The sequence below is a fragment of the Dendrobates tinctorius genome, unplaced genomic scaffold (assembly GCF_039654945.1).
Source record: "Dendrobates tinctorius isolate UK_male_01 unplaced genomic scaffold, ASM3965494v1 ptg000063l, whole genome shotgun sequence".
Taxonomy (NCBI): domain Eukaryota; kingdom Metazoa; phylum Chordata; class Amphibia; order Anura; family Dendrobatidae; genus Dendrobates; species Dendrobates tinctorius.
This window is the reverse complement of record NW_027361731.1, coordinates 19,802,086-19,821,306: the sequence shown is the minus strand read 5'-3', so window position 1 is coordinate 19,821,306 and position 19,221 is coordinate 19,802,086. Positions and strand designations below refer to the sequence as shown.

The following is a 19,221-nucleotide window of genomic DNA, read 5'->3' as shown; positions in this document are numbered from 1 at the left end:
GGCTACTCACAAAATTCACCATTTTGAGGTGTACTCTTCATTCCCGTTTGCTAGATCTAGAGCTAATGCGCCAAGCTGGCAGACAGCCACAATTCATGAGCCTGCGAGCCACATGTGGCTCCCGAGCTACAGGTTGGGGGGAACTGCACGGGAGGACTAAGGGGATACACATATTTCTCTCCAGCACACAAAACATGTTCACAAATTGATCTTCAGTTAACATAGGTCAATTCACTTCCAACAGTTCTATATACACGTCATGTATCTTCAGCATGGTCTGACCAAGACGCTACTATCTCGGCTTCTAAATTTGACGTTATTACTTCTGGGTTATATACTGTAGATGGCGACTAGATGAATCCCTATTAACAGACCCTGTAACCCTTACTACTATCAAAGAAAATCTCTCCAAATACTGTGAAATCAATGACACAAAGTAATAGTCTGGTTGGCGCACAAAAAGTACATTACTAGATCTTTGATTAAACTGGCAGCCAACAAAGAAAAAGCCAGAACTGAACTCCAAACTAAATTAGAAAACAAACTTGAAAAACTAGAACTAGCAAACCAATTGTCCACATCTCTCTCCATCTCTCCAAATTCAGGAAATTAAGCTGCAGTTAGATGCTATTCTTACCACAAAAATGGAAAGACCAAAGCCTCTTTCTATAAATATGCCAACAAGCCATGCAGAATGCTAGCACGGAAACTACGAACGAGAGAATCGTTCAATACTATTGTCACGATCCATGCTGGATTGTGACAGATAAAAGCACATGTAACCTTTTTTTTCCTTTAAGCTGTTTGCTTAAAGTTAGTTTTGCCCCCGGTGGCCATTAGGGTCATTACACAGTGGTGTCTTTAGTTCTAGTTTTGCCCCCGGTGGCCATTAGGGTCATTACACAGTGGTGTCTTTAGTTCTAGTTTTGCCCCCGATGGTGGCTAGTATTATTACATGGGAATCTCTAGCAGGTGTGATTGCTCTGGCTCTCGCCTATAAAGGAAAGTCAGGTGGTCTCACTCACTGTTGGTGATATTGGTCATTTCCAACCATCCTTGGTGGAGCAAGGAGCTAGAGAAGAGTTCTTTGCAGCTCAGAGTCCTGGTGTGGATGGCGCAACAGTGTGGAGTTCCTTGCAGCTCTGACAGAGTTTTGGTGAAGTAGCAGCTATTCAGGAGGAAAGCTGCACTCAGGTACTGGACTCTGTTGCTGGGAGCAATAGCAACAGAGCAAAGCTAAGTGGTTTTTCCCTGTTTGTAACTTTCTTTATGTGTGTTTTAGTGCAGTGGTGGGATTAGTTTCTGCACCGTCCAATTCATTAGAAAGGGTTAGGTGCAGGGCGAGCTATTGTTTTTAGGTATCCTGCTCGTCGCCAGGTGCGGAACCTGCCTAGGGACCGTCAGGAGTGTAGAGACACTGACTCAGGGGAGTGCAGGAGGTCTCCACATCCCCATTCGCTATTGCAGCGCCCTCCATTGTATCGGTTTCCCTGGTGTTTCCCTTATCTCTGTAAATTCGCCCTGCTGGAGGCGGTGTATCCAGATACACGTGTAACTATTGAAATTCACCTGCTGGAGGCGGTGTATCCGACTGCATGTTTCATTGTTTAAATTCGCCCTGCTGGAGGCGGTGTATCCAGTGTCACGGGTGTCATAGAAATTTACCCTGCTGGAGACAGAATATCCAGTCACCCGTGACATCACAACTATCTTCTCTATAAGACTCGACAGGATGCGTGTCTGCTCACCCAGACACTATCTATAATATATTCCATAATTACTATCATAACCTCTACTCTGCACCACAGCCACCCCCCTCCTCAAATCATGCATAACTTCCTACATGATCTCCACCTCCCTAAAATCTCTGAATCCACGATCCAACAACTCTATTCAGATATTTCTGAAGAAGAGATAACATTGACCATCAAACATTTAAAAAAAGGGAAAGGCTCCAGGCCCTGATGGTCTTACAGCAGTCTATTATAAAAAAAATTTATCGAAACCCTCATACGCCACATAAGAAGTTTTTGTAATTCTCTTTTAAATGGCTCCCAGATGCCTCCAGAGTTTTATGTGGCACACATCACCGTACTACCCAAACCTAAAAGCGATCATCTTCTGACAAAAAACTACAGACCTCTCTCTTTATTGAATGTAGACTTAAACATTTTCACACCACTTATCACCAGTAGGCTAAATGGGCTATTGCCATCTCTTAGTCACCATAATCAAGGAGGCTTCATACCTGCGAGGCAGGCACCAGACAATATTAGATGAAATCTTAATATTATACACTCAGCAAACCTACGCCAAAAACAACTTCCATTACTAGCCCTAGATATTGAAAAGGCCTTTGATTCATTATCATGGCCATATTTGTTCTTAGTTCTCTCTAAATTTGGTCTCCTGTTATGAATGAGTCACCGAAGAGAAAAAAGCAAAACAAGCTAAGCCACAGAAAACCAGAGTGGTTGGTAACTATGCAGATTGCAGATCCCTGATCTTACCACACAACTAGCAGTAGCCGTGGAGCGTGCCTACGATGAACCTAGATGCCTCGTCACGGTCGGAGGACTACATAAGCCTGAAGCAAGAAAAGGAAAATGCCCCAGAGCAGACCCCAAAGGAATAGATAGCCCCCACACATGTATTGACGGTGAAACAAGATGAAGGCACAAACACAGGCAGGAAAATAGGCTGAGCAAATGATGGGGCCCAAACTAACTAGACAGGAAAGGAAAGGGAAGACACTGTCTGCAACCTGTAAAAAACCCTACAAAAATAATGTCCAACACTTCTGATAGCAAAATTAACCCTGAAGTCACTAGACTTCTCCCACTATATCAGCACTCTGAAATATTCTGAGACAGAGCAAAAAGAGACCGAACTAGTAAGGGACAAAAAGCCAATTGGCAAAATACTGATAAATAAGAGTGGAAATTCAGCTCAGCCCCCACAAAAACCTGAGTAGACCATCAAAATCAAGTGTGAACATTAGCAGAAAAACTTAGCTTTAGATGACTGGAACAGAGCTGAAAACCAAGAGCTGACAAGCCAGAAGGAATCACCAGCAACTGAATAGGGCGTCGGCTGCCTTAAATCCAATCTGAGAATCCTGAGATCCAATCGTCATCCTCATTCTCAGGTGGCAGATCTCCACCGATCAAACCAGCCGCACCACCTCCCGTCACCACCAGAGGGAGTCCAGAAGGGGAACTCACAACTGGTGAACCAGAGAATGAACTCACAACAGTCTCCCTCCCAAACTCATGTTTTAGATTATTATATGATTGTCCGACAGCATACCTAAAACTCCCTGCCACACGTCCAACTCCCATAAACATACGAGGTACTAGACAAGGTTGCCCATTATCCCCGGCCTTCTTTGCCTTGGCTATGGAACCCTGTTGAGTTCATTCTCCCCTTCACCTTTGATGTCTGATGAACTCCCTCTGCTGGTGAAGAGAGGTAGTGAAATTGATTGGGATGGGAAGAACCTGTCATCTGAACAGGCGGAGTGTGATTGGACATCTGGAATTTCTGAGTGGATATAAGGCAGCCGACACACTGCAGGGCTGCTGGTGATCCTTTCTGCTCTGAGCTCTTGCATCCAGTTTAGTTCCTGTCTACTAAAAGCTAAGTTTTTGCCCTGCTATTATTCCATGAGATTTTGTCTGGTTTCCTTAGTGTTTGTATTCAGCCAGTCCTGGTTGGGACTGGCTGAATTCCATTTTTGTCTCTGATCAGTTGATCTCTTTGCTCTGTTTTCAGAATATACCTGAGTGCTGATATAGTGATTTTGAAGTCTAGCGACTTCAGGGCCTTTTTCACTATCAGATGGTTGGGACATTTTTGGTACGTTTTTTTGCGGATTGCAGCCAGCATCTTTTCTGTCCTGTCCTATCTAGTTAGTTGGGCCCCATCGTTTGCTCAGCCTGTCTTTCTGTCAGTGTTTGTGTTTTCATGTTTCTCACCGACAATACATGTTGGGGGCTTTCTATTGCTTTGGGGGTCTGCTCTGGGGCAGTTTAGATTTCTCCTTTCCTTCTTTAGGCTTATGTAGTTCTCCGGCTGTGACGAGGGGTCTAGGGCACCGTAGGAACCCCCCACGGCTACTTTGGACAATTTTCATTATAAAACACCGGTCACTTTTTCCTCACTCCTTTTTTGATAAAGCACACGCAAAACGCGCATCAAGGGGTGGCACAAGGCTCCTGGGCACAAGAGTATTATCTATGGGTAAGCACTAATAAGCATGTTTTATGATAATATATGGTTGTCCTCTAATTAAACGCAGGGCTGTTTACTGATTGAGGGTTAATCCCCATTATATGAGATTTGATGCCTGCAGTTTTTTGAGGACGTATATACATATGTATTTTCTTCATATGCTATGAATGTGTGGGATGTTTACATCAGGATTGTAATACATTTATATGGCTTATGTGCAATACATTTTCTATATGCCCTGGACCCATGTAATGTAAGGAAAAAATTTTTTAGGGCTTTTTCACTTGTTTGCTACATACAGTGGGGCAAAAAAGTATTTAGTCAGTCAGCAATAGTGCAAGTTCCACCACTTAAAAAGATGAGAGGCGTCTGTAATTTACATCATAGGTAGACCTCAACTATGGGAGACAAACTGAGAAAAAAAAATCCAGAAAATCACATTGTTTTTTTTCATTTTATTTGCATATTATGGTGGAAAATAAGTATTTGGTCAGAAACAAAATTTCATCTCAATACTTTGTGATATATCCTTTGTTGGCAATGACAGAGGTCAAACGTTTTCTGTAAGTCTGGCTATTGCAGATTCAGTCTTCCCAGCCTGGTGCAGGGCTACAATTTTGTTTCTGGTGTCCTTTGACAGCTCTTTGGTCTTCACCATAGTGGAGTTTGGAGTCAGACTGTTTGAGGGTGTGCACAGGTGTCTTTTTATACTGATAACAAGTTTAAACAGGTGCCATTACTACAGGTAATGAGTGGAGGAAAGAGGAGACTCTTAAAGAAGAAGTTACAGGTCTGTGAGAGCCAGAAATCTTGATTGCTTGTTTCTGACCAAATACTTATTTTCCACCATAATATGCAAATAAAATGAAAAAAAAAAACAGACAATGTGATTTTCTGGATTTTTTTTTCTCAGTTTGTCTCCCATAGTTGAGGTCTACCTATGATGTAAATTACAGACGCCTCTCATCTTTTTAAGTGGTGGAACTTGCACTATTGCTGACTGACTAAATACTTTTTTGCCCCACTGTATGTATAATAATTGATATAATAAAAGTGATACAATTTTTACTATTCTTTGTATGGAACTCCATTTTTTTTTGATGCATTGTATTGTTATCTGGAGTATACAATTTTAGTCCGCAGTTGATAGATATTGGGGTTGACAATTTTTCGTCTTGATATTATTGATTTTTATCCATATTATATACCCTATTTTTCTCTTGTTGGGAATTGTTATACTCTTCTAAGATCTGTAGCACCCTGACGAAGGTGTTTTGCTGCCCCCGGGGCCTCAACATTATGGTATCCTGGGCTTCCCCATCTAACGCCATCAGGGCCACCTCTGCCTCTAGGTCAGGGGCAAGCGGATGCATCCTAAATAACCCACGCATACGCTCCATCCAATTCCACAGCATAGTATTGCTGCCGGAGAACCTGGGTAGATTGCTTAGCATAGCCCCCAAAGAAATACTGGGCCGGGGGCCCTCATTGTCCGCGCTCAGAGACTGCATCCTGCCGACTTCGCCAAATGTGGGGTTTGCAGGTACGCAGGATGCAGTGATGAGTCGCGAGACAATTTGGTGCTTTCTATAGTAACGTTTAAAAGACTAGAGGGAACTTTCCTCAGTCACGGCCTGATTAACAAAAGGGGTACCACGGATTGCCCTCGCAGGGGCTCTATACAAGCAAACACAAACGGGTAGAACACGACTACTTCCGGCAGTAGCTGGTCACTATAGGGCCGCGGTATGGCCAACTACGGGTCCTTAATTATATAGTCAACTTAGCCGTCCAGACGTCCCTCGCCATTTGGGATGGTGGTCTTTCGGCGTAGTAGTCGCTGGGGCCAGTTGCTGAGGTGTTGACGAATTCTTCGCACGCTCCGGCGCGCTGATGACACTGGAGCCCCACAGGCCCCGGCGGAGTCCTTGGACGAATGGGCCGCAGCCTGGACTGGGGCAAGCGGCGGCGATGTGGGGTGGCGGGTGATAGGCCACCTGTTTAACTAGCAGCTGCGATGGGGACTCCGCGGTGAGCAAAGGCCCCGGCCCTTGCCACAGACCGGAGCGGGACAATGGTGGTGGCCTACAGCACTGGATTGTCGAGGCCATGGGTGAGAGCAGGCCGGCTGCAGGTGGTGGGAGACAGGCCGCAGCCACGAGCTGGGGCGAGGCGGCAGCAGCCACGAGCGACAACGGCAGGCTGCAGCCGCGGGCTGAGGCGAGGCGGCAACGGCCGCGGGCTGAGGTAAGGCGGCAGCGGGTCTCGGACAGTCGTCCCGGCGCCACCCCTCTGATGTCCTCCGTGAGCATCTCCCCTGGCACTGGTAAGTCGCTCTGGCTCTCAGTCGCTACCACGGTCTCCTGCTGCTTCTGCCCCGGTCTGCTGACTCATCGTCCCGGGAATTCCCCGCCTCCTTTATACTGGTCCCTCCCACAGTCAATCTGTCTGTCACAACGGTCCGTCCCCAAACTCTGTCCCCCGGGGACAGTTTCCCCAGGAACCTAGCCGACGGCTCCCTTAGTTCGGCCCGGATACTCAACGGGGGCCGTTCCTCCCACACTATTACTGTGTAAAAATACACTGTTTACACAAGTAACCTGTTTCTGTCTGTTCATTGCCCCACGCTATCAGAATCCTAGAGTTCCTACAATAGTATTACAGGATACTCCAGCCAAGAGAGGATTCTGCTGGGGCAATGTCAGAGTTACGGGCAGACAAGATGTTATCTATGATTAACTCCTTCCAACAGGAGGTGGGAGCTATACAAAGTAAACTTAGAGACTACGTTTTCAGCTGTACAATGTTTATATAGATTGCATTTTTTATCGCATATTTTTCCATTTTTGTTCAGCAATATCATGATAAAAAAAGGAAAAAGCTATGCTGTTTGTTTGTTTTTATGGAGTTCATTGAAAGGGACAGTTTTATAGGTCGGGCCGTTCTAGAAGGGGTGACACCAAAGATGTGTACTTTTTATTTTAACCCCTTAGTGACGGGGCCAATTTTATAAATTCTAAGCAATGTCACTTTATATGGTGATAACTCTGGAACGTTTCAACAAATCCCATTGATTTTGAGACTGTTTGTTCGTGGCACATTATAATTTATGATAATGGCAAATTTAGGTTGATATGTTTTGTGTTTATTTATAAAAAAAAAAAATCAGAAACTTGACAAAAATCTAAACAAATTGCAATTTTCAAACTTTGAATGATTATCCCTTTAATCCAGATAGTCATACCACACAAAAACATTAATAAATAACATTTCCCACATGTCTGCCTTACATCAGAACCATTTTTAAAAAGCTAATTTATTTTGTTAGTCTTTTAGGAGGTTTAAAAATGTAGCAGTACTTTTTCATTTTTTCAAGGAAATTTACACAATTTATTTTTTTCAGGGAGCTATTCAGGTTTGGAGTAACTTTGGGGGTGCTATATATTGAAAACCCCAAACATGATACCATTTTAAAAACAGCACCTCCTGCCACATTGAAAACTTCCGTCAGATAGTTTATTAACCCTTCAGGTGATTTTCAGGAATTAATGCAAAGTGGTATAGCAGCAATGAAAAAGTGTTTGTTTACCATCTAAATGTCGCTGACTTCTGAACCGCTCGCTATAGCCGGGAGACTCTAAGGCCGCTATTTGGCCATGAACTGCTATGGCAAACATCAGGACCACACAATCATGATCTTGGTGTGTCAATTGATGTAGTCACTTTTGACAGCAGCAACTAAGGGGTTAAACAGATATGGACTGTGTCAACATTGATCGTTTGTGATACAGCAAGTTGTCAGCTATAATGTACAGTTGACAGCTGCTGGATTGTCTCCTGTATGGGGATGCTATTCTATTATATCTCAGGTCAGTAAAAAGACGTATTGGCAGTCATTAAGGGGTTAAATATATTTATTGGATTAATGGTTTTTTTTTTTTGTACTTTAAAAAAATATTTTTACAATTTTTTTTAATCTTTTTTACTCTTGTACACTATCCCCGGATAAGACATCAACTGTATAATGACAGATCGTTGACCTAGCTGATCACAGCGCCATATCTATACCGCAGTGTGCGGGAACACAGCTCCTACTGCGCCATATATACAGCGCAAGTCGGGAATGGGTTAAACGATGCTGTCTATGAATGGACAATGAGCCAAGCTGTGACCTTTCAAATAGGAGATATTCCTTCTAGTACAGACCATTTGCTATCCCCCCCTGTAAGCTGAGAATCCAGGAGCTAAGGTGCCAGGATTGACACCTACCTCCAGCAAAAGCCCCTTTGTGCTTACAATGTTTCACGCCTTTGTCAACTAAATGTAACTCTACTGCCTTATTAATAGCCCTTATTTATTTCCTTCACACTCTACATGAGATTTTAGATGAAGAGGAATCCCAAAAATAACATTTCCCACATTTTGAACATAAAAAATGGTTTCTACCCTGTATGAGTTCTCTGATGTGCAACAAGATTAGAACTCGAACTAAAACATTTCCCACATTCTGGACATGAATACGGCTTCTCTCCTGTGTGAATTCTCTGATGTGTAGTAAGATCTTGTCTCTGGGTAAAACATTTCCCACAATCTGGACATGAATATGGCTTCTCTCCTGTGTGAATTCTGTAATGTATAAGCAAATTTGCCTTGCGCTTAAAACATTTCCCACATTCTGAACATGAAAATGGCTTTTCTCCTGTGTGAATTCTCTGATGATTGAGAAGACTTGATCTCTCTGTAAAACACTTCCCACATTCTGGACATGAACATGGCTTTTCTCCTGTGTGAATTCTCTGATGTATAAGAAGATCTGATCTCTGGCTAAAGCATTTCCCACATTCTGGACATGAATATGGCTTCTCTCCTGTGTGACTTCTGTAATGTTTAAGCAAATTTGACTTCTGGTTAAAACATTTCCCACATTCTGAACATGAAAATGGCTTTACTCCTGTGTGGATTTTTTGATGTTTAAGAAGAAGTGATCTATAGATAAAACATTTCCCACATTCTGGACATGAATATGGCTTTTCTCCTGTGTGTTTTCTTTGATGTTTAAGAAGATCTGATCTCTGGGTAAAACACTTCCCACATTCTGGACATGAATATGGCTTCTCTACTGTGTGGATTCTTTGATGTTTAAGAAGATCTGATCTCTGGGTAAAACACTTCCCACATTCTGGACATGAATATGGCTTCTCCCCTGTGTGTCTTCTGTAATGTGTAAGCAAAGTTGACTTATGGTTAAAACATTTCCCACATTGTGGACATGAATATGGCTTCTCCCCTGTGTGTCTTCTGTAATGTGTAACCAAAGTTGACTTATGGGTAAAACATTTCCCACATTCTGAACATGAAAATGGCTTCTGTCCTGTGTGATTTCTGTAATGTGTAACCAAATTTGACTTACGGTTAAAACATTTCCCACATTCTGAACATGAAAATGGCTTCTGTCCTGTGTGACTTCTGTAATGTGTAAGCAAAATTGACTTACGGTTAAAACATTTCCCACATTCTGAACATGAAAATGGCTTTTCTCCTGTGTGACTTCTCTGATGTCTAAGAAGTGTTGATTTAACCATGAAACATTTCCCACATTCTGAACATGAAAATGGCTTTTCTCCTGTGTGACTTCTCTGATGCCTAAGGAGATGTGCTTTTCGGCTGAAACATTTCCCACATTCCGAACAGGAAAATGGCTTTTCTCCTGTGTGACTTCTCTTATGTGTAAGCAATTGTGATTTACATTTAAAATATTTCCCACATTCTGAACAGGTAAATGGTTTCTTCTCTGTGGGAATTATATGATGTTCAACATCACTTTTGCGGCTTTCATTTTGCTTAACAGTCTGTGATGAATCCAAATAGGTGACTGATTGAAAAGGCTCCGATGACTGATTTTTGCTCTGAAGGTCTGGAGGGATAGCTGGAATAATGGCATGCTTTTCATAGGTATCTGGTGTGACAGCACAGTCACCTGCCAAGAATGAATCGGATATTATTACTTTTCAATATCAATGCCTTATATTTTACATAATTTCTATATACATAAATTCTATACAACTCAAAGTATAGTGAAACTATGACCTAAGACAGTGGTGAGCCACCTGTTCACAAATCCCATGGTACTGAACCTCTAAAGTACAATCGACAAACATAATACACAAACGCAGAAAAGTTTGAAGCAATAAAGGGAGGATTAAAAATAAGCTTTGTTACATTACAACCTATAGCAACAGATAAAAATATACACCATAAAAACATGTAAGATTCTTAAAGGGTTATTCCCATCTCTGATCATCCATCCCCATATGTAGTATGTGTAATAATATTGGGAAATATGTAATACAGTTCTCCTGACTAGCTATGTTGCTCACCCTATGTGCAGAGCATTGCATTAGCTTAGGTATCCGTGGTTACTACCACTGATATAGAGACTGTTAGTTGCTAGTGGTCATAACCATGGATACCTAAAGCTACTGAAATGCCCTGGACATGGGGTCAGAGACAGAGAATCAGGAAAACTATACCACATTTCTAATTGGAGGTATTTGCTCTTATTATTACACCTACTATATTGAAGACAGCTCACATCATTGTATTCTGCTCTGCCTGTGATCATCGGAACCAGGGAACAATGTTGAGAGTTGTATTCACGCCCTGCTGTATCTATAGGGTAAAATTAAGTCTAAAATAAATTTAAAAAAAATCACATTATACTCACCTTAACACCTAATCCAGTGAAGCCATGGTCACCTGTAAAGAAACAAAAATGAAAAAAGAATATCACTCACCTGTCCAAAGTTGAAAGAATCCAAAGTGTCCCATGCCGTAATCCATCTGTGGAAAAGGTGCATAGCAGAATAAACGGTGACCTGAGCTAACCACTCACGTTGAAAATCTGGGTAGAACGGCTCGTTCACACCCTGATTTTTCAAGGTGAACTGCGCTGATCTCACTGAGGTCATCACAGTTCATAGGCCCGCTCTTGCTGCAGGGAGTCATTTTCCCCTGCTCTTCAGCAGGAGTGGTTTGCCTCATAAACCTCCATCAAAGGCCTTTGCACCCAAAAGCACTACAAAAATTGGCTGGTGACTAGCTTATCCAACCTTTATCCACCCCCAATTCCTCAAGATAGATGGACCATCATTGTAAATAAGCCCCTGTACTTTGTGTCACTCCCTCCACATTGTAGAGTGTAAGCTCATACGGGCAGGGTCATCAATATCTTGGCATTAATTATTACATTATCGTTAACTTTGCTAGGACTGTAATTGTAAAGCGCTGCAGAGTATGTTGCTGCTATAGAAGTAAAGATTATTATTATTATGAGCACGTCGGACAGATTGATTACAGCGTTGGTGTGACGGGGTATACGACAGAGCGAGAAGGGACAAAAGGCCGAGGGACGTTCCAACGAGATTTATTAAGGCAGGAAGCATACAAATCAAATATCCATAATGTCCTTAGAGTCCATGAGAAGTCCACAATAAATCCGCACAATGGAAACAAATCCGGGCACCTCACGATAGTCCTTGTATGGTAAAGTTATAGGGCTGCAGAGCCAGGCTCCATCGTAGTAAGCGTCCATTGTCCCCAGAGACTCGGTTCAGCCAGGTGAGGGGATTGTGATCAGTAATGACAGTGAATTCTCGTCCATACAGATACGGCCTTAGTTTCCTAAGGGCCCACACTACAGCCAGACATTCTTTTTCAACAGTTGCATAGGCCACTTCTCGGTCCAGCAGTTTCCTGCTAATGTAGGCGATGGGGTGTTCGTCCCCAGCTGCATTCACCTGGCTGAGGACAGCTCCCAGTCCATAAGCAGAGGCGTCCGTCTGCACAATGAATCTCCCCTTGTAATCTGGAGCAGCCAGAACAGGGTCGCAGACCAGGGCGTCTTTCAGCCGGTTAAAAGCCTCATCACAGGCTGGAGTCCAGATCACCAGCCGGGGCATCGTTTTCTTGGTCAGGTCGGTAAGAGGCTTGGCCACAGTGCTGAAATGAGAAACACATTTTCGGTAATAACTGGCAGTGCCCAAAAAAGCCATAACTTGTTTCTTAGTTTGGGGTACAAGCCAGTCTCTAATAGCCTGGATTTTGGCAGGTTCAGGACGGAGCTTCCCTCCTCCTACTCTATGCCCTAGGTACTGGACTTCACCCATCCCCAATTGGCATTTATCGGGTCGAATGGTTAGGCCAGCTGCAAGAATCAGGTCAATAATAATAGCTACTTGATTCAGATGTTCCTCCCACGTCTGGCTGAAGATGGCGATATCATCCAAGTAGGCACAAGCAAAGTCACCACATCCCTGGAGGATCGGGTCCACCATTCTCTGGAAGGTTGCCAGGGAATTCTTCATTCCAAAAGGCATGCTTAGAAATTCATACAGACCAAAGGGGGTTATAAAAGCGGACCGTTCTCTCCCTTCCTCCGTGAGAGGGATTTGCCAGTATCCCTGTGATCCAAGGTAGTGACATATCGGGACCCAGCCAGTCGGTCTAGAAGTTCGTCAATACGGGGCATTGGGTAAGGATCGCTGACGGTATGGTTGTTTAGTCGTCGATAGTCCACACAAAATCGAGTACTCCCATCCTTCTTGGGTACTAACACCACAGGAGAGGCCCAAGGGCTATGGGAGGCCTGGATTACCCCAAGCTGTAACATCTCCTCCAGTTCGTGCTGCATGGTGTTTCGAACAGATTCAGGTACCCGGTAAGGAGCCTGTTGTATGGGACGGATACCCCGAGTGTCCACATGATGTTGGGTGACGGTGGTTCGACCTGGTTGGGATGAGAAAGCAGCCCGTCTCTGTTGAAGCACTCCCAGCATCTGGTCTTTCTGCAAGGAATCCAGGTGATCTCCCAGAGGAACCTGTTCCACAGTGGATGAGGCTCTCGCTGCTTCCACGAGATCAGGTAGGGAGTCCTCATCCTCTTGACCGTCCTCTGAAGCTAGCCGACAGCTTGCTATCATTGGAAGGTTCCGGTCATAGTACTCCTTAATCATATTCACATGGACAGTTCTTTGCCTTAGCCCCTGATCATCTAAAGCAAGAAGATAATTGGTATCATTTAGTTTTCCGAGAACCCGGAAGGGACCCTCCCATGTTGTCTGCAGTTTATTCTGCCGGTGAGGAACAATCATTAAGACCTGTTGTCCTTCTACAAACTCCCAATAGCGTGCTTTACAGTCATACCATGTCTTCTGTCTGGTTTGAGCCATACGCACATGACTCTGGGCTAAACTAGCGAGTTGAGCCAGGGTTTCTCGCAGCTTTAGGACATAAGGGACAACAGGGGCTCCTGTATCTTCAACTTCTCCCTCCCAATAGTCTTTTAGCAGGGTTAAGGGTCCTCAGACCTTTCTTCCATAGAGTAGTTCAAAGGGGGAAAACCCGGTGGACTCCTGGGGAACTTACCGATAGGCAAACAAGAGATGGGGTAGGTACTTCTCCCAGTTTGAATCGCTGTCAGTGAAGGCCCTCAGCATATTCATCAGAGTGCCATTGAATCGTTCACAAAGTCCATTTGTTTGGGGATGATACGGGGTCGTTCGGATCGCTCGTACTCCACAGGTGCGCCACAGACACTGGACCAGCTCCGACATGAACTGGGAGCCTTGGTCTGACGAGATCTCACTGGGGAATCCTACTCTGGTGAAAATGGTAACCAGGGCCTCGGCCACCTTGGCTGCAGAAATACTTGACAAGGCCACAGCTTTTGGATATCGGGTGGTATAGTCCACACCAGTGAGAATGTACTGCTTTCCAGATTTACTTGGTTTAGCCAGAGGTTCAATGATATCGACAGCTACTCTTTGAAAGGGTTCTTCTATTATAGGGAGCGGTTGCAGGGGTGCCTTTGGGTGATCTCCGGGTCGCCCTCTAAGCTGACATATGTCGCAAGTTCGGCAGAAATGCGCTACGGCTTGGGAAATCCCAGGCCAATAGAAAGATTGAGTCAACCGTTTCTCAGTGCGGGTTTTGCCTTGATGGCCAGCAGTAGGAATGTCATGAGCAAGGTGTAATAGGGGAATTTTGTATTTCTGAGGAACAATCAGCTGTTTGCTATACGTCCAGGGCTTATCTAGGGAGTCAGCATTGGTAACCCGATACAGAAGTCCATTTTCTCTGAATTCTTTCCCCGTTCTCCCCCAACTGCCCTATCTCAGCTCGAGCTCTAAAACTAGCTAGGGTGGGGTCAGTATCTACCTCTTGTCTAAACTGAACTTAATCCCAAGTAACACTCACATTGTCCCCACAAGAAGAATCACTCACCGGCTGTGACGGCAGTTCTGTTGGCCTCATTTCCATGGATGGGTTGTACACGTCCACATTTGCTGCTCTCTTGGCTTGACTTCTGGTTACCGCACCGACAAAGTGGCAATGAAGATTTCCCACATCATTTCCTAGAAGAACGTCTGCAGGGTGGCTGCTCATCACACCGACCAAGCATTATTTTGCCCCAAAGCCATAATCCAGGGTCACACTCGCTCTTGGAGTATATCTCTGGGTACCTCCAGCCAATTAAATGGCAATTCCTGGTCCCTTTTGAATTGCTTCTGGTTGAACTACTCGGGGATCGGCTATGGTGAGAAAAGCCCCAGTGTCACGGAAGCCAAACAACTTTTTGGCCATCCAGAATGACCTCCTGAAGATGTTTGTGCTGAAGGTCAGAAGAACAGGTGGCTGGGGCTCACACCCCATAGACTCTGGGTAGGGGAGCCAGGATATCAGAGTCACTTGGCCAGTCATCAGGGACTGAATCCAGCTCTTCTCCTGGTGAGGGTGTCTGTAGATAATTAACAGGCAAAGGCGGTCTGTAGCTGTCCTGCCTCCGAACACCGGGACATTGGAATTGCAGATGCCCAGGCTGCCCACATCTATAACATCTGCGCTCTGGGATTCTTCCTCCACGTCGTAGTCCCGAAGGTGGAGCGGGAGTAATGTGAGGCACAGTCACCCAAAGGTCACCATGAGTTGATGGTCTAGTGGGATGGTGAATACTGGAGGCCGAAGGACCAGGGGCCGCCAGCGTTGGGGGGCTGGTAGTTTTTTTCTCAGTGAGTAGTAGTTTTTTCCACTGAGGCTTGATGGTGAGAGCCTCATCAGCTAGAGCTGCAGCTTCCTCCACGCACCCATTCCCGGACCTCATTGGGGCACTTGAAGTAAAACTGCTCTTTTAGGATGACTTGGAGGAAAGTCTCCCAAGTTAAGGCCTCCTCTCCCTCCAGCCAGCGATGACATATTTGTTTGAGTCTGTGGGCATACATCTTGAAGGACACTTCCTCATCACAGGCTAAAGTACAGAACTGGGTCCTGTAAGTGTCTGGGGTCACAGCATAATGTTCTAGAATAGTCTGTTTAATCTCCGCATACTCTCAGTTCCACCGAGGGTCCATAGCTCTATAGGCTGCGGCAGCTCCACCCTCTAAGAGCTCCACCAGATGTCGGACTTGCTCCCTTTCCGGGACTTCCATTAATCGACACTGATGCTTAAAGTCTTGGAAGAAGCCCTCAATGTCACTTGAAGCCTCATTAAACAGCTTGAAGTCTTTGCGGGACACTCTGGGGAGTTCCTTCATGGTGGGTGCTCGGGTTACAGTCTGTCTGGAGCTTCTAGCTGCTTCCACAGCGAGCTGCCTCTCCAGCAATGCCCTCTCTTGAGCTCTATGAATGGCCTCCCTCTTATCTTCTATGGTAGCCTCTTCTCCCAGCAATGCCAACTCCTCCTCATACCACACAACCCACTGACTTTTCTGGGTATTTACCTCCGGCTGCAGTCTTTCCTCCGTTTGCTGTGGGGATCCTTTCTCAGCGTCATCTTGCAGGCGAACTCCTTCCAAAGCCTCAATCAGCTGCTCCTTGGAGAGTCCCTTGTAGCTGACTCCCAGTTCACGGGCCTTTGTTAGTAGGTTCACCGCAGTCCAGTTCTTGTACTCTGCGGTGCTGGTTCCAGATGTTGATGGGCCGTTGTCCTCCATTCCTTCTGCACTGATCCCAGCGCTGCCAACCAGTTTGTGACGGGGTATACGACAGAGCGAGAAGGGACAACAGGCCGAGGGACGTTCCAACGAGATTTATTAAGGCAGGAAGCATACAAATCAAATATCTATAATGTCCTTAGAGTCCATGAGAAGTCCACAATAAGTCTGCACAATGGAAACATATCCGGGCACCTAACGATAGTCCTTGTGCCGGGTTCGATAACAATAATCCTTGCAATAGTCCACAGGATTCCACACAATCCCACGGACGTCACGCGCTGGCCTCAACTCAGTTCGTGACTCCTTCCAGGTCTGCACTCAAATCACACTGAACCTAAAAACAGAATGTATTGTCAAAACTCCTGGGATCAGCCCATCTGAAGGGGGTAGGGGTCACACCTACTATTCAGTGGTTTGGTCCATCAGAATATTCTAGAAATGTAAGGGCTCCACTTAGTCTACAGGATGTGTTTTGTAGGCTATCTTCTGCTTAGGAAAACAATAGCCAAAGCTGTTGACATAAGCCTAAATTAGATTATGGTCCAGGTACATCACAAAACATTGCAAAGTATTGGGGGAAGGAGACATGGTTAATTTCCAGCTAATACAAAATACAGGACAAGGCAAAATTACAAATCATGACAAGCGGTAACTATTCATTCAATTTTGGACAGGAAAGATATATTGTTGTCTTATTTTTGCTTGTGTACAGGTGACAATGGCTTCAGGGGATTAGGATTTGAGGGCTTGCACCCATTACCATGAAAAAAAAAGTTCTGATTTCGGTCTAGAAAAGTAGGACTAATGTAATAAACCGTGCCACGCAATTTTCATGCGAGTACAATCCGATTTTTCACACCTAGCATCCGACTGACATCCGAATGCCATGTAATTGCAATACGATTGTAACATGAACTTTGACATAGTGAATTACTCTGTCATTTACACATATTTTTCCAAGGAAATATACTTCAATAAACACATATACTGTATATATTTCATGAAAGCCGGCAATTCATCTACCGCGTACAGCAGAATCACAGCGTGACGCAACCGAATAGAACAGATAGATTACAAACAATATATACAGGGTGGGCCACTTCTATGGATACACCTAAATAAGATGGGAATGGTTGGTGATATCAACTTTCTGCTTGTGGTACATTAGTATATGGGAGGGGAAACACTTTTCAAGATGGGTGGTGACCATAGCAGCCATTTTGAAGGTGGTCATTTTGGATCCAACTTTATAAATGGCCCACCCAGGTGGATCCATCTAAATGGTCCACCCTGTATAGATAGAATAGATATAAAGATGTCAGTCAAACATATAATTAGCACAGTATGTGTGCAGCTTAGTGTACATGTATTTAATTAAATTTTTATGAATAAAAATTGCATGGGCTTAATTTTCATAACCAGCAGAGGTAAAGCAGATGGCTGTGGGCTGATGTTTATAGCCTGGGAAGGGGGTAATACCCATGGAGCTTCCCAGGCTATTAATATCAGCTCTCAGTTGTATACTTAGCCTTTACTGTTTCTTAAAATGGGGGCCAGCTCAAAATAAAAATTGACAAAGTTCCCCTATAGTTATTAACTAGCAAAGGCTTGGCAGATAACTGCGGGCTGATATTAAGAGCCTACAAAGGGAACATGTACATTGGCCCCATTCCAGACTAAAAATATCAGCTCTCAGCCGCACCAAAAATGCAGCATATATAAGATGTACCAGTTCTGGCACTTAGCCTCGTGCTTCCCACTTGCCCTGGTGCGTGCCAGACAAAATTGTTGGCACTTTGCCAAAATTTGCTTTCGGCAGGTTTCAGCTCTTTCCAAAGATGCTCAATAGGCTTTAGATCAGGGCTCATAGAAGACCACTTTAGAATAGTCCAATGTATTCCTCTTAGCCATTCTTGGGTGTTTTTAGCTGTATGTTTTGGGTCATTATCCTGTTGCAAGATTTTCTCATCAATTTTCCTCCTGCGGCCACATCCAGGGAGGTTGGCTACAGTCCCATGGATTTTAAATTTCTGAATAATATGGGCACCTGTAATCACAGGAACATCAAGCTACTTGGAGATGGTCTTATAACCTTTACCTTTAACATGTTTGCCTATAATGTTCTTTCTAATCTCCTGAGACAAATCTTTCCTTCGCTTCCTCCTGTTTAAGTTGAGTGTGATACACACCATATCAAAAAACAGCACAGTCAGTATCTGTAGCCCTCTATACAGGCCACACACTGATTCCAAGATTGTAGACACCTGTGATGCTACTTAGTGGACACAGTCATTTAACATGCCTCTTGTCACATAATTTCATGAGTTTTATTTTTTAAATAGTCTAAGGAAGCATGGTTGAAAAGCAATGTCTGACTTTCATTTGTTCATTTTCATTGATTTTTTTTTTTTATCTGTTATTACTTTTGTCAGATTCAAGATATTTCCGTCACCATTGTGGGTTTTTCTTTCATTAAACGAGTGGTACAAAAATTTTGACCACGTGTGTAATTACAGTAGAATCTGTGACTTCTCTGCATTTAGTGGTCACTACTCACCTGGGTAGTCATATGTAGGAATCTCCTCTTTACACCGCTCATCACCCCTCACATATGTCTCTGTAGTATTGATATGCGTCAGATCTTCACCCTGAAACAAATATTTCAAAAGTCACAGACAGATGGATAAGTCCCATCTATGATCAGCTCTAATCCTGCCATCTCCACTGCTCTCATTACACAAGTGTAGAACATATAATACTGGTGGATAAAACAAGACTGAGCACAAGACCTTCACAGCCGTCTACACATCATAGTGGAGATCTCCTGACCCCTTCTCTCCATCTACCTGATGATCCTGAGGAACATTGGGATCTTCTTGGTTACAGTCCTGTGGAAGAAGAGGACGGGGACATCTCTCTGGTGTTGTCCTCGTACTGAATAGATCTGGAGGAAACACACACAGGGACTGAATTCATTCTTTACATACAGATAATTATAG

General features: G+C 44.1%; 2 protein-coding genes across 2 annotated transcripts in view; both read right to left on the bottom strand.

Moving 5' to 3' along the window:
- Positions 1 to 19,221, bottom strand: part of LOC141094355 (uncharacterized) — a 73,661-nt gene that overhangs the window by 18,373 nt on the left and 36,067 nt on the right. The window contains exons 5-8 of the mRNA XM_073580193.1: positions 19,069 to 19,166; positions 18,780 to 18,870; positions 8,680 to 10,210; positions 2,141 to 2,144 (exon numbers count right to left, since the gene is read on the bottom strand). Coding sequence (XP_073436294.1) covers positions 2,141 to 2,144; positions 8,680 to 10,210; positions 18,780 to 18,870; positions 19,069 to 19,166 — 1,724 coding nt within the window. The remainder of the gene's footprint in view (positions 1 to 2,140; positions 2,145 to 8,679; positions 10,211 to 18,779; positions 18,871 to 19,068; positions 19,167 to 19,221) is intronic.
- LOC141094241 (uncharacterized) overlaps positions 1 to 19,221 on the bottom strand; it is a 309,531-nt gene that overhangs the window by 254,276 nt on the left and 36,034 nt on the right. The gene's annotated exons all lie outside the window — the stretch shown is intronic.